Source organism: Coregonus clupeaformis, chromosome 19 (genome assembly GCF_020615455.1).
Source record: "Coregonus clupeaformis isolate EN_2021a chromosome 19, ASM2061545v1, whole genome shotgun sequence".
NCBI lineage: Eukaryota > Metazoa > Chordata > Actinopteri > Salmoniformes > Salmonidae > Coregonus > Coregonus clupeaformis.
The window spans coordinates 3,643,272-3,658,693 of record NC_059210.1 but is presented as its reverse complement, the minus strand read 5'-3'; the positions used below and the strand labels follow the sequence as shown (position 1 = coordinate 3,658,693).

At 45.2% G+C, this 15,422-nt stretch overlaps 1 protein-coding gene across 3 annotated transcripts; it reads left to right on the top strand.

The window, feature by feature from the left end:
- Nucleotides 1-409: 409 nt before the first annotated feature.
- Nucleotides 410-14,960, top strand: LOC121531709 (E3 ubiquitin-protein ligase RFWD3-like). Of its 3 annotated transcripts, none has more exons than XM_041837095.1 (13): nt 410-579; nt 2,516-2,816; nt 2,952-3,202; nt 3,293-3,351; nt 3,515-3,730; nt 4,092-4,183; nt 4,314-4,428; nt 4,666-4,891; nt 5,050-5,200; nt 5,429-5,605; nt 7,365-7,579; nt 9,193-9,410; nt 14,211-14,960. In XM_041837095.1, the coding sequence occupies exons 2-13, from the start codon at nt 2,524-2,526 to the stop codon at nt 14,352-14,354; spliced, it is 2,157 nt and encodes a 718-aa protein (XP_041693029.1). In that variant the 5' UTR covers nt 410-579; nt 2,516-2,523; the 3' UTR covers nt 14,355-14,960. The 3 variants fall into 3 exon arrangements, with proteins under 3 accessions (XP_041693029.1, XP_041693030.1, XP_041693031.1); XM_041837096.1 differs by having other exon boundaries at nt 2,500-2,816; XM_041837097.2 differs by lacking the exon at nt 410-579 and adding an exon at nt 1,274-1,515.
- Nucleotides 14,961-15,422: the final 462 nt, after the last annotated feature.

Sequence of the window (15,422 nt, the reverse complement as noted above, 5' to 3'; positions counted from 1 at the left end):
TTTAAAGGTTAAGAAGGTGGACTTTGTGGCCTTTATAGCTATGGTGATGAATGTCACTGCCAAGGTGGAGAGAAGGTCCAGGAAGATAGATATCATTGTGGATGCGGCGGAGTGGTTCCTGGGACTGAAATATTTATCTGCGGAGAAGTTACATGGAATATTGTCACAAGCTGTATCACCCTCTCGGCCCTAGAGCCTGAGAAGGGAGATATGGAGATTTGAAAGAAGGAAGAAGTGGGGGGTTTGTTTTTGTCAATGTACTATTTTTATTTGGGTGGATTAAGTTAGTTTCTCTATCACGTATGGATTTTCTTTTGACCTTGTTTTGTTTTTTCAACCCGTCCAGTTGGTGGCGGCAAACACATTTTTGGGTTGTAGTCCGCCATAAAATCCACAGAAGAAGAAGAAGTAGAAAAAGAAGAAGGGCTAGCAACGAAACTATGACTGCGATCGGATTGTTACACCAAATATAATGCCTTTGACGTTAAAGGCAATTGAGTTGAGCCATTTACCTTTTCATGGTAACCCACGAAGTTTGACACTGGCAAGGATAGTTTGTGTCAAACGCAAATTTTCAAGGTAAGAAGTAGATGTGAGATGCTACACTGCCCATGAAACTAATTTAAACAGTTAGCCGCAGCATTACAAACCCATGACACGATTAGACAGGTTGGTATACGGATAAGATTTACTTGGGTCCCAGCGCATGTGGGGGTGGAGGGGAACGAGGCAGTTGATGTACTGGCTAAACAAGCACTTAGTAGTGGGGATGTTGTTGTAATTTCAATGAGCAAGGCAAAAAGCCTGATATGGACAGTCATGATGCAGAGATGGCAGGAGCAGTGGAATAGAGATACTAAGGGCAGGCATTTATTTTAAGTACAGAGGAAAGTCGGGGGGGACGGCAGGAAGGGACAGAAGAGAGGAGACTATTTTTTTTATACAAGATTAAGGGTGGGACACAGCCGGTAGAATAATACTTTAAATGTGATAGGAAAGCATCCAACAGGAAAGTGTGATTATTGCCTGGAAACAGACCGTGGCGCATGTATTGCTACAGTGTGAGCAGTATCAGAGGGAAAGGGAGAGGCTGATATCTAGTATGCGGGAGAAGGGGATACAGCAAATTAGTTTAGAGTATATTGAGTAGAACGTCATTAGATATAGTCTCAAAGATGTTCTCTTTTTTAAGAGCAACTGGGCTGGCAGGTAGGATTTAGTTTCTCCCTGTCTCTGGACCACACTCCGTTACAGTATGTGTCGGTAATGTAATGCACCATAACGTTGGATGCCAACCCTCCGATAAACCCTATTGAAGAAGAAGAAGCAACGGATGGTTTAGTTATACAAATCTTTGGCAACACTGCCAGAAGCAGAGACTGATCTGAGGGGAACTAGCTAGCTACCATTCTAGCTAATTTAGGCTATTTCCAAAAAAAGTAAATAGCTATGAAAACTCTGTGGTAACGTTATTTAATTGATCACAATCGAGACTGTCACCAAATAATCAAATTGGTAATGTACCTTAGCTAGCTAGTTAACTAGTTGTGCTGTTTACTGTTTCAAGTAGCTAACGTTACTGTAGCTAGCTAGCAGAGCGGCCTTTGCTTTGGCTTCCGTCAATGTAAACTTTGTTCCCCATGGAATTTACTTTATTCAGCTAGTCTCTCAATGTAACGTTGGCTACTTGCCAGTTTCTGAAACCTGCATCCGTAATCCTGTTCCGAGTTCTCTTTCGCTCCGCCTGTGCAGCTGGCTATGGCACTGTAACTAGCTATATAGTTAGCTACGTAGTTAGCAATGGCATGTGGCTAACTAAACTATCATTGTAACCTAACTTTTAAGCGCCAATCTATGATTTCCAACAATAACAAAGTGAGTCCCCGCCACAGTTTTAGAAATCGGTTGAGGGATATAGAAATGTAATTACGCTCAAATTCATATACAAAGTTATGGATGCAAGGACTTAGCAGTCATGATATCAACATTAAAGTTTTAACCTCGTTTTGAGGCTATGAAGTTTGTAAACAAAGTAAATGTAAACAAACGTTGGAGTAAAACATGCTTATATTTTGGGTTCTGATGGGGTACGACAGTTAAACTAAGCTCATTAGGCATTTATCATTTATATTCTTCAAGAGTAAATGATAAGTCCAAAAATGGATGTAGTAACAGATTGCCCCTTTAACGTTATGTAGCTAATGTATTCTCATTTACATAATAGCTAACTAGTCTCATCACTAACGTTAGATTTTCTATCTAATTTAGCTTGTGTTAACTAGATGTCAAAGAATGTACATTTAGGTAGCTAGCAAAGTTAGCATTTTTGTTGTCACCGTTTGTTGCTCCAGGCAGCATTGCCTGCACTACACACATTTGCTTGCATTTAAAACCATTGGCTACGCTAGTGTCTGATAACACTGAAGTCAAGAGTGAAATCATTTGTGAACATCTCAGGCAGTTGGGTTATCCTGCCTATTGAATGCAATTCATTTTCAGCCCCCCCACCCCATAGGTCGTGAGATGGAGGTGATGGAGGTGGACTTGCAGCTGGGGGGCCCCAGTAGGGAACCAGAGCCAGATGATGTGGCAGACCAGGTACATCTCCCTATCGTCATCCCTGACTCTGGCAGTGAAACAGAGGTAGAGGATGAGGCAGACGCAGCTCCCCGTGACCCACCACGGCTCCCGAACACCTGGGCGTTCAGTCAGAACAGAGTCAGAGTGGAGGGTCAAGTTGGACCCAGGATCAGAATGGAGGGTCATATTGGGCGCAGGGTCACCACAGCAGCCACCCAGAGGCAGCGGAGAGCCAGGTAGTTATGGTTGGACAGGATTCACTCTAAACTGTATATCCATACTGGAGACATAATTGTATGCTTCATTGAGTACCTATTTCACCCCATGTTATACTCATTGATTGTACCTGTATTGTCTCTGTGTGGTTAAAGGCCAGGCGTCAGGGTGCACTACTCCACCCAGACCGCTGCTCGTGCTAGCAGCTTCCTGGATTTCCTGCTGCGAGTCCCTGCAGCCAACCAAGCCGAGGGCGACTCTGGGAGTACGACGGAGGTGAGCGAGTCAGAGGATGAGGCAGAGGCCCCAGGGCTAGCAGCAGACCCTCCCAACCCTGCCGTTCCCTCCAGCCCTCGTCCAAACCCTCCAGTTACAGTCACGCCACCCCAAGGCCTTTATTCTTCAGGTAAACCAAGCTTAAGTCTGATCCATGCATAGCCATTTTCCACTGTCACCTATAAAAAGTTGAATCTCACCATGCCTATCCTGTGTATAGATTCTAATGCAACCACAGAGGCTGCGAGAACAGAGACTGGAAATCAAGTTAATCCTGAGGTAAGACCACATTCATTGCCAGTGATAGGCCTACACTCTTGGATGGGCTTAATATTTACATGATTAGCTCATTAGTGCAGTTTCTCTAGTAGCATTGTGTGCCATTGTATTTCTTCCCATGCACTGTCAGAAATGTCATGCATCATCTCTCTGTCCCCTCTAGGGCGTATCAGCCCCACTAGCCTCCAGTGCTCCGGCCCTTCGATCATCCCAGGGGGATGAGGCAGAGGGGGAAGGGGAGACCTGCTCCATCTGCTTTGAGCCCTGGACCACGTCAGGGGAGCATCGCCTGGCCACCCTGCGCTGCGGACATCTCTTTGGCTACACCTGCATCGACCGCTGGGTGAAGGGCCAAGGCCATGGAGCCAAGTGTCCCCAGGTCATTGTCTTCATGTCTGTCTGTCAGCCTTGGTATGTCTGGGGGGAGAGGACTGGAATTGCTCCTGGTTCCATTATGAACAGGAAAATTACAAAAGCATTTGCAGTGAAAGAAAGGAAAATGTATTCCATCGTAAGTAGAAAAAACGAGCTCCTACTTCCACTGTAGTGACTGGCACCAGGTGGAATCTGTGCTGAAGGCGCAGTTTCCTCAAGCATTCAAAAATGCCCTCTGAATTACTTACATCTGAGAAAATACTAATATGACCCCAAAAAACAATTGACTTAATATGCAGTGATGTGAAGGCGTCCCATCAGACTCCATCTAGCTCTTGTAATGATGATTTGCTGTATGTCTGCAGTGCAACAAGAAGGCCAAGCGCTCCGATATCGTCCTCCTGTACGCGCGCAAGCTGAGGGCTCTGGACAACACCGAGCAGGAGAGTATGAAGAGGTAAAGTAGCTGCTTTAGTTTGTCTTCTGATCTGCTGATATTGGCATTGATTTGGCCTGATTCACTTCTGTAGGGAGGGAGCTGTTGAGAGTGAGTCTGTCTGTCTGTTTGAATGTGTTGTTGTCTGCAGGTCACTGGAGCAAGAGCATTCACTGCGTAGGAAGGCTGAACTGGAGTCAGCGCAGTGCCGGCTACAACTGCAGGTGATGACCGACGAATGTGGGAAACTGCTCAAGCAGCTACAGGTACCTTATTCCCATTGCTTTACCAGTCATCCCCCAGTCTCCCATCCATTTATCAGGTGGACTAGAATACCGAGCTGTAATCATTGAGATTGATCAACCCCCAAATCCACTATGATGACTGTATCCTGATTTTCAATGTTTTGCTGATCACATACTGTATCTGGTATGCTTGACTTGACTTCCATTGGTATTGAACAGTGCTGGTGGGTCACTTTTTCTTCCTTCCACTTCTGTCAGGAGCTGAAGACGCTGATGGCCCAGCCTGGCTGTGGGCCCTCTCAGAGCTCAGGGGCCTCTCTCTCTGGGCACTCTCGGAGACAAGACAGCACCCAGGGGGGCCACTACGTCTTCTCCAAGGCCGTGCTGGTGTCCCAGGCGGGGGGCTGCAGGGTGCTATCCTACTGTGAACCCCTCAGCTGCCTGCTGGCCTCTCAGCCCTCCCCACATACCCCCCTGGTGCCCGGTAAGACCTTTGATAAGCTTTGATGCGCTTTCAGTACGAAATAGCTGTGAACGTTTGTTTTTTGCACAGATTTCATAATGTGAAAATATCAAAGGGAAATATTTGCTACCTCTTGGAATAATTTATCTCCCTCTGCGCTCCCCGCCCCCACCTGCCAGGCTGCGGGGTGAAGAAGGTGAGCACGATGAATCTGAAGGCCTGCCAGTACATTCCTATCCATGTCAAACAGATCAGAGGCCTGGCCTTCAACAGACAGGCCGACAGCCTCCTGCTCTCTGCTGCCCTGGACAACACCATCAAACTCACCAGGTAACCAGATAGTCAGTCTGTGTCCAAACAGAGAGAGATTTATCAGGACCGTGTGTTCCAGAATGGTGTTGACTTCATAGCCTTAGGCTCTGATGGAGAAGAACATTGATCTTTGCTAAGTTGCAAGAACCATTCAGACCTAGATTGAAAACAAAACCCTTGATGGTTATTTAGGACAGTATTTTACCTTCTAAATCTAATATCCTAACTACCATTATTCTCCTGCAGTCTAATGACCAACACGGTGGTGCAGACCTACAACACAGGTAAACCAGTGTGGAGCTGCTGCTGGTGCCTGGACAATAACAACTATGTGTACGCTGGTCTCAGTAACGGCTCTGTGCTGGTGTATGACACCAGGGACACCAGCACGCACGTCCAGGAGCTACAGCCGTTACGTTCCAGGTCAGTCTGACAGCCAGGCAGGGGGCGAAGATCAGCTAGTCTGTATTTGCCACCACAGTTTGAACTACACCTGTCAATATATCCTAGCTAGTTTGACCTTCACCACAGGATCTGACCAGGTTCTGGGCTTAGATTTTGTATTTTATTTCTAGCAGTTGAGTTTTGCTACTCATTCTCAAAGATAGTGGAATTAATATTAATTTATACGGTGTGTGTGTAAAATGTAATTCACATAGTGTAATATATTATAATACAGTGCCTAAGGAAAGTATTCAGACACATTTTGTCACGTTACAGCCTTATTCTAAAATTAATTAAATAAATAAAACATCCTCAGCAATCTACACAAAATACACCATAATTACAAAGCTAAAACAGGATTTTAGAAAATTGTGCCAATGTATTAAAAATTAAACAGAAATACCTTATTTACATAAGTATTCAGACCCTTTGCTATGAGACTCGAAATTGAGCTCAGGTGCATCCTGTTTCCATTGATCATCCTTGAGATGTTTCTTCAACTTGATTGGAGTCCACCTGTGGTAAATTCAATTGATTGGACATGATTTGGAAAGGAACACACCTGTCTATATAAGGGCCCACAGTTGACAGTGCATGTCAGAAAAAAAAAATGCAGTATTGAAGGTCCCCAAGAACACAGTGGCCTCCATCATTCTTAAATGGAAGAAGTTTGGAACCAGTAAAACTCTTCCTAGAGCTGGCCGCCCGGCCAAACTGAGCAATCGGGGGAGAAGGGCCTTGGTCAGGGAGGTGACCAAGAACCAGATGGTAACTCTGACAGAGCTCTAGAGTTTGTCTGTGGAGATGGGAGAACCTACCAGAAGGACAACCATCTCTGCAGCACTCCACCAATCAGGCCTTTATGGTAGAGTGGCCAGACGGAAGATCCTCCTCAGTAAAAGGCACATGACAGCCCGCTTGGAGTTTGCCAAAAGGCACCTAAAGACTCTCAGACCATCAGAAACAAGATTCTCTGGTCTGATGAAACCAAGATTGAACAGTGAAGCATGGGGGTGGCAGCATCATGCGGCAGGGACTGGGAGACTAGTCAGGATCTAGTCAGGAACGGAGCAAAGTACAGAGAGATCCTTAATGAAAACCTGCTCCAGAGCGCTCAGGACCTCAGACTGGGGCGAAGTTTCACCTTCCAACAGGACAACAACCCTAAGCACACAGTCAAGACAACGCAGGAGTGGCTTCGGGACAAGTCTCTGAATGTCCTTGATTGGTCCAGCCAGAGCCCCGGACTTGAACCTCATCAAACATCTCTGGAGACAACTGAAAATAGCTGTGCAGCAACGCTCCCCATCCAACCTGACAGAGCTTGAGGGGAGCTGCCGAGATGAATGGGAGAAACTCCCCAATTACATGTGTGCCAAGCTTGTAATGTCATACTCGAGAAGACTCGAGGCTGTAATCACTGCCAAAGGTGCTTCAACAAAGTACTGTGTAAAGGGTCTGAATACTTATGTAAATGTATTATTTCCGTTTTTATTAATTTTTTATAAGTTAGTAAAAATGTCAAATCTGTTTTTGCTTTGTCATTATGGGGTATTGTGTGTAGATTGATGAGGGGCAAAAAACAAGAATCTGTTTTAGAATAAGGCTGTAACCTAATAAAATGTGGAAAAAGTCAAGGGGTCTGAATACTTTCTGAAGGCACTGTATGTAATACATATTTAGTATGCAGTGTGATTTAAAACCACAGGCACAAACAATGACCTCTGGCTCCTCCCAGGTGTCCCGTGGCATCCCTGTCCTATGTGCCTCGCACCGCTTCCAGCTCGTTCCCATGTGGTGGCCTCATCTCAGGCTCTCTGGAGGGGGGCTGCTTCTGGGAGCAAGTAGACGGGACCACCTATAGACCCCACATGTTGCCCCTGGAGACGGGATGCTGCACAGACATCCAGGTGCAGCCAGAGAGCAGACACTGTTTGGTCACCTACAGACCAGGTGAGACACTACCATCCTGGGGAGGACTATGAGGGGCAATGAAGGGCCTAAAGTGTGTGTGTGTGTGTGTGTGTATGTACACTACCAGTCAAAGGTTTAGACACACCTACTCATTCAAGGGTTTTTCTTTATTTTTTACATTGTAGAATAAGAGTGAAGACTTCAACTATGAAATAACACATGGAATCATGTAGTAACCAAAAAATATATTTGAGATTCTTCAATTAGCCACCCTTTGCCTTGACGACAGCTTTGCACACTCTTGGCATTCTCTCAACCAGCTTCATAAGATAGTCACCTGGAATGCATTTCTGTTAACAGGTGTGCCTTCTTAAAAGTTAATTTGTGGAATTTCTTTCCTAAATGCGTTTGAGCCAATCAATTGTGTTGTGACAAGGTAGCGGGGTATACAGAAGATAGCCCTATTTGGTAAAAGACCAAGTCTATATTATGGCAAGAACATCTGAAATAAGCAAAGAGAAACGACAGTCCATCATTACTTTAAGGTCAGTCAATATGGAACATTTCAAGAAATTTGAAAGTTTCTTCCAAGTGCAGTCGCAAAAATCATCAAGCGCTATGATGAAACTGGTTCTCATGAGGACTGCGACAGGAATGGAAGACCCAGAGGTAATTCTGTCCGTTTGTCTGGAGTCCAAATTTGAGATTTTTGGTTCCAACCGCTGTGTCATTGTGAGACGCGGTGTGGGTGAACGGATGATCTCTGCATGTGTGGTTCCCACCGTAAAGCATGGAGGAGGAGGTGTTATGGTGTGGGGGTGCTTTGCTGTGATTTATTTAGAATTCAAGGCATACTTAACCAGCATAGCTACCACAGCATTCTGCAGCGATACACCATCCCATCTGGTTTGGACTTAGTGGGACTATTATTTGTTTTTCAAAAGGACAATGACTCAAAACACACCTCCAGGCTGTGTAAGGGTTATTTGACCAAGAAGGAGAGTGATGGCGTGCTGCATCAGATGACCTGGCCTCCACAATCACCCGACCTCAACCCAATTGAGATGGTTTGGGATGAGTTGGACCGCAGAGTGAAGGAAAAGCAGCCAACATGTGCTCAGCATATGTGGGAACTCCTTCAAGACTGTTGGAAAAGCATTCCTCATGAAGCTGGTTGAGAGAATGCCAAGCGTGTGCAAAGCTGTCATCAAGGCAAAGGGTGGCTAATTTGAGGAATATAAAATATATTTTGATTTGTTTACACTGTTTTGGTTACTACATGATTCCATATGTGTTATTTCATAGTTTTGATGTCTTCACTATTATTCTACAATGTAGAAAATAGTAAAAATAAAGAAAAACCCTTGAATGATTAGGTGTGTAGAAACTTTTGACTGGTACTGTGTATATATGTGTGCCTGTGTGTGTAATAAAATGTATATGCATATCATTTGTGTGCATTGTACTGCTGCCAGGGTCTTTGTTGTCCTGGCTTCTCTCTACTTGCTGCATGATTTATTCTAGGTGTTTTGTTTTAGCTAGTGCTGGGCTGGAACAGAAGCCTGCACTCCCCAGTAGCTCTCCAGGACCAGGGTAGGTGACCACTTGCTCTAGTATTTAGACTGACAGTCTGTGTGTTTGATCCCGTCCAGGGCGCTCCAAACCATCGCTGCGCTGTGTTCTGATGGAGCTGAACAGGACCCCCCAGCAGGACGCGGCTCAGGAGCCCTCGTATTCCTGCAACCCAGTCCAGACATTCAGCGCCGGCTCCTCCTGCAAGCTGCTCACCAAGAATGCCGTGTTCAGAAGCCCGGCCGGGGAGGGCTCCACTCTGGTGTGTGCCGGGGACGAGGCCACCAACTCCACCATGGTGAGCTATTTGTGTGTGTGTGTGTGTGTATGCATGTGATGAACATGTGTTTTTTATTTATTCAGTGAATATGGTAAAGATTTATCATTACCCCAAAAATGTCAACTTCGACTGCATTTACACATTACATTTTACATTTTAGTCATCTAGCAGACGCTCTTATCCAGAGCGACTTACAAATTGGTGCATTCAACTTAGGATAGCCAGTGGGACAACCACCCCTTTTTTTTTATTTCTTTTTTTTAATGGGAGGGGGTGGGAAAGAAGAATTACTGTTATACTATTCCAGGTATTCCTTAAAGAGGTAGGGTTTCAAGTGTCTCTGGAAGGTGGTCAGTGACTCCGCTGTCCTGGCGTCGTGGGGGAGCTTGTTCCACCATTGGGGTGCCAGAGCAGCGAATAGCTTTGACTGGGCTGAGCGGGAACTGTGCTTCCGTAGAGGTAGGGGGGGCTAGCAGGCCAGAGGTGGATGAACGTAGTGCCCTCGTTGGGTGTAGGGTCTGACCAGAGCCTGAAGGTAAGGAGGTGCCGTTCCCCTCACAGCTCCGTAAGCAAGCACCATGGTTTTGTAATAGATGCGAGCTTCAACTGGAAGCCAGTGGAATGTGCGGAGGAGCGGGGTGACATGAGAGAACTTGGGAAGGTTGAACACCAGACGGGCTGCAGCGTTCTGGATAAGTTGTAGGGGTTTAATGGCACAGGCAGGGAGACCAGCCAACAGCGAGTTGCAGTAATCCAGACGGGAGGTGACAAGTGCCTGGATTAGGACCTGTGCCGCTTTCTGTGTAAGGTAGGGTCGTACTCTGCGAATGTTGTAGAGCATGAACCTGCAGGATCGGGTCACCGCTTTGATGTTAGCGGAGAACGACAGGGTGTTGTCCAGGGTCACGCCAAGGTTCTTTGCACTCTGGGAGGAGGACACAATGGAGTTGTCAACCGTGATTGCGAGATCATGGAGCGGGCAGTCCTTCCCCGGGAGGAAGAGCAGCTCCGTCTTGCTGAGGTTCAGCTTCAGGTGGTGATCCGACATCCACACTGATATGTCTGCCAGACATGCAGAGATGCGATACGCCACCTGGTTATCAGAAGGGGGAAAGGAGAAAATTAATTGTGTGTCGTCTGCGTAGCAATGATAGGAGAGACCATGTGAGGATATGACAGAGCCAAGTGACTTGGTGTGTAGAGAGAATAGGAGAGGGCCTAGAACTGAGCCCTGGGGGACACCAGTGGTGAGAGCACGTGGTGCGGAGACAGATTCTCGCCACGCCACCTGGTAGGAGCGACCTGTCAGGATGCAATCCAAGAGTGAGCAGCGCCGGAGATGCCCAACTCTGAGAGGGTGGAGAGGAGGATCTGATGGTTCACAGTATCAAAGGTAGCAGATAGGTCTAGAAGGATAAGAGCAGAGGAGAGAGAGAGAGAGTTAGCTTTAGCAGTGCGGAGAGCCTCCGTGACACAGAGAAGAGCAGTCTCAGTTGAATGACCAGTCTTGAAACCTGTCTGGTTTGGATCATTCTTAGAGAGATCGCAGGAGAGTTGGCTAGAGACGGCACGCTTAAGAGTTTGAGAGAAAAGAAAGAAGGGATACTGGTCTGTAGTTGTTGACATCCTTAGTCCCAATATCTATAATAATAATAATAATAATATGCCATTTAGCAGACGCTTTTATCCAAAGCGACTTACAGTCATGCGTGCATACATTTTTTTTGTGTATGGGTGGTCCCGGGGATCGAACCCACTACCTTGGCGTTACAAGCGCCGTGCTCTACCAGCTGAGCTACAGCTGAGCTACAGAGGACCTCACAAGGTACAGAGGACCTCACAAGGTAAAGTGCTTATTGTTCAGAAGTGTCTCTCTGAGTAGTTAGAGGGAATCTACACTGTCTGGGAATTATTTTGGTTTGCTAATGCCCAAGTTTGACCAATATGATGGAACATACTATATGCTTTATCTGTTTATATGCATGGCATTAAGGATAATAGTTACGCCAAAAGCAACTATAAATGTATTTATGATTTTAAAGTATGATTTAAGTTTGTATTTACTTGCTCAGTAAATTTGGTCTGAATCTGTGACCATCTCTATTTCGCTGCTTGTACGTTTTACCACTTAACAATTACATTACAGTTTCAATATCTCTGGCTCAGAGTCAGAATCTTACGAGGCAAAATTATCCTGGGTCAATGTGGTCTCCCGCAGTGTTCTGAGAAGGGTCTACATCATCTGAGATTGGTCCTAGGTGGCGCTACAGACCACAACTGTAGCTGAACACATCTGAATGTTCATATACTGAACACAAATATAAACGCAACATGCAACAATTTCAAAGATTTTACTGAGTTACAGTTCATATAAGGAACTGTCAGTTGAAATAAATTAATATGCATCTGTTGGTCACAGATAATAATAAATAAATAAAAAGTAGGGTCGTGGATCAGAAAACCAGTTACTTTCTGGTGTGATCACCATTTGCCTCACGCAGTGTGACACCTGTCCTTCGGATAGAGTTGATCAGGCTGTTGATTGTGGCCTGTTGTCCCACTCCTCTTCAATTGCTGTGCGAAGTTGTTGGATATTGGCGGGAACTGGAACACGCTGTTGATCCAGTGCATCCCCAAACATGCTCAATGGGTGTCATGTCTGGTGAGTATGCAGGCCATAGAAGAACTGGGACATTTTCAGCTTCCAGAAATTGTGTACAGATCCTTGCGACATGGGGCTGTGCATCATCATGCTGAAACATGAGGTGATGGCGGCGGATGAATGGCACGAAAATGGGCCTCGTGATCTTGTCACGGTATCTCTGTGTGTTAAATTTGCCATTGATAAAATGCAATTGTGTTTGTTGTCCATAGCTTGTGCCTGCCCATACCATAACCCCACCGCCACCCTGTGGCACTCTGTACACAACGTTGACATCCGGAAACTGCTCGCCCACACGACGCAATACACGTGGTCTGCGGTTGTGAGGCTGGTTGGACGTACTGCCAAATTCTCTAAAACGACGGAGGCGGGTTATGGTAGAGAGATGAACATTACATTCTCTGGCAACAGCTCTGGTGGACATTCCTGCAGTCAGCATGTCAATTGCACTCTCCTTCAAAACTTGAGACATCTGTGGTATTGTGTTGTGACAAAACTGCACATTTTGAGTGGCCTGTTGTCCCCAGCACAAGCATTAATATGCAGTTGGTCCCCCCTTTGTTGCTATAACTGCCTCCACTCTTCTGGGAAGGCTTTCCACTAGATGTTGGAACATTGCTGCGGGGACCTGCTTCCATTCAGCCACAAGCATTAGTGAGGTCAGGCACTGATGTTGAGCGATTAGGCCTGGCTCACGGTCGGCGTTCCAATTCATCCCAAAGGTGTTCTTTGTGCAGGCCAGTCAAATTCTTCCACACCGATCTCGTCAAACCATTCTGTATGGACCTCGCTTTGTGCACGGGGGCATTGTAATGCTGAAACAGGAAAGGGCCTTCCCCAAACTGTTGCCACAAAGTTGCAATCACAGAATCGTCTAGAATGTCATTGTATGCTGTAGCATTAAGATTTCCCTTCACTGGAACTAAGGGGACTAGCCCGAACCATGAAAAACGGCCCCAGACCATTATTCCTCCTCTACCAAACTCCACAATTGGCACTATGCATTCGGGTAGGTAGCGTTCTCCTGGCATCTACCAAACCCAGATTCGTCCGTCAGACTGCCAGATGGTGACGCGTGATTCATCACTCCAGAGAACGCTTTTCCACTGTGCCAGAGTCCACTGGCGGCGAGCTTTACACCACTCCAGCCGACGCTTGGCATTGTGCATGGTGATCTTAGGCTTGTGTGCGGCTGCTCGGCCATGGAAACCCATTACAGTAAGCCCCCGACGAACACTTCTTGTGCTGACGTTGTTTCCAGAGGCAGTTTGGAACTTGGTAGTGAGTGTTGCAACTGAGGACAGACTATTTTGACGTGCTACGCGCTTCAGCACTTGGCGGTCCCGTTCTTTGAGCTTGTGTGGCCTACCACTTCGCGTCTGAGCTGTTGTTGCTCCTAGATGCTTCCAATAACAAGACTTACAGTTTGACCGGGGCAGCTTTTAAAAGGGCTGAAATTTGTTGAACTGACTTGTTGGAAAGGTGGCATTCTATGACGGTACCATGTTGAAAGTCACTGAGCTCATCAGGAAGGCCATTCTACTGCCAATGTTTGTCTATGGAGATTGCATAGCAGTGTGCTCGATTTTGTACACCTGTCAGCAACGGGTGTGGCTAAAATAGCCGAATCCTCTAATTTGAAGGCGTCTCTACATACTTTTGTGTATATATAGTGTATTAATGCATTCAGAAGTCTGTGTTTATGTTTGATAATCTACTCAGTTTTAGTTAAGAATTTCAGGATATTTGCCCTAAATCTATTACTATTTCCATTATGCCCATTTTTACCAGATTTGACATTTGACCCCTAGAAAAGCAAAAATTTACGTGACATCCGGCCTTACTTTGTGTATCACTCCATCATTGTTTGATATAACATGGTTGACAGCCTGTAACAAGCAACAACAAAAAAGCAAGCGCTTTTTCCAGGTTGGCTGGTCTATTATTAGGAGTTAGGCTCATTTAAACTTTACTCCACTGCTGAGATTGGGGAAGGATCAATGGTTCAACTGTTTTGTGGTTGAAAGCACTCCATAATAGTGAGAGGCTTGACTCTCTGATTTGAGGCAGTTTGGGGATAGTTTGAATAATATGAAACGGTCTCAAGAGCTTCACATTGATCCTTTGTTTCTAATCATTTCATTTCATTTTTCCAGGTGTGGGATGCTGGGAGTGGATCCCTGATTCAGAAGTTGTCTGCTGACCTCCCTGTGTTGGACATCTGCCCTTTTGAGGTGAACCAGGGCAGTTACTTGGCCTCTCTCACTGAGAAGATGCTCAAAATCTACAAGTGGGAATGAGGAGTTATGGAGGACACCACACACACCACCAGCATAGAACATGTATGAGCAGCGTGCTGCTGCACTGTATAAATGGCATCCATTTAATACAGCCTTTTCTTACCCAAAGTGACTACAGATTAGCCTTTATTGGGTTTGCATTGCAGTGGAGGTACTGGAGAGCCATCACACTGCTGCAGTGTTATGAAGGAACTGATAACTGGAGTGCCTGTTCAGATACACCACTGCCCAAAATGTTTACATTAAGAATCACAGAAAACATCCTATAATTTTTATTTATTTTGCCCTCTCTTTTTTTATGCATGTGACGGTCAATTGGTGTTGTCAGTTATTCATGCTGCCGATGTTTTAATTTTTCAACGTTGTGTTTAATCTCTGATGTTAGAGTCAGATCCATGGATGAAAATCAGGACATCAATAGCTAACAAGTGTTACATTTCCTGGATTCAGATTAGCGCAACTGATCAGCAAGCTGTATAAAAAAAATCATTCTGAATGGGTTTGTTTTTTTGTTTCCTTATTTTAGTTTGAGGAAATTGTATATACATGTATATTTTATACCAAATGTTTGTGTACAATTTGTAATGTAATAAAATATTAATCATTGGTTATTTTTCATCCCGATTTGTGATTGATACTGCAGATGAGGCACAATGTTTAACGTTATTTACATTTTTAAAAAATGTTCACTAAATAAAATGTGTTTACAACCGTGTCTGCATTCTGACTAGAACTATATTTTAGAGATCAGTAATCAATGATTTGGTATTTTCATAGGCGAATTATCCGTATCAGTACAGGGGTTGTCAGGAACAAATGAGAGCCGACAGGAGTCGGATAATGGAAACAAAAGTGCTAGATTTCCCCATAGAGATGGCTAATGAAAATGTATTAGTGGTCTAGATTCCCAACTGTGTTTATTCATTGCAAGTAAAAGGGTGATTGATGGTGATCCATTGTCTTTGAAGTTATTACAGAGAAACAGTAACGAAGCAGACCGTCTCTGTTTTCTCAGTTAGATTTTCAGTCTAGTAAATGTAGATCTATGACTGAGATTGCCAACAACGC

Bases quoted from the DNA above. Each gene is read 5' to 3' on its own strand.
- LOC121531709 (XM_041837095.1), top strand. From the start codon at position 2,524: ATGGAGGTGATGGAGGTGGACTTGCAGCTGGGGGGCCCCAGTAGGGAA. The intron at 3,203-3,292 runs GTAAACCAAGCT...TCCTGTGTATAG, and splicing joins CCAAGGCCTTTATTCTTCAG to ATTCTAATGCAACCACAGAG. The intron at 4,429-4,665 runs GTACCTTATTCC...CACTTCTGTCAG, and splicing joins AACTGCTCAAGCAGCTACAG to GAGCTGAAGACGCTGATGGC.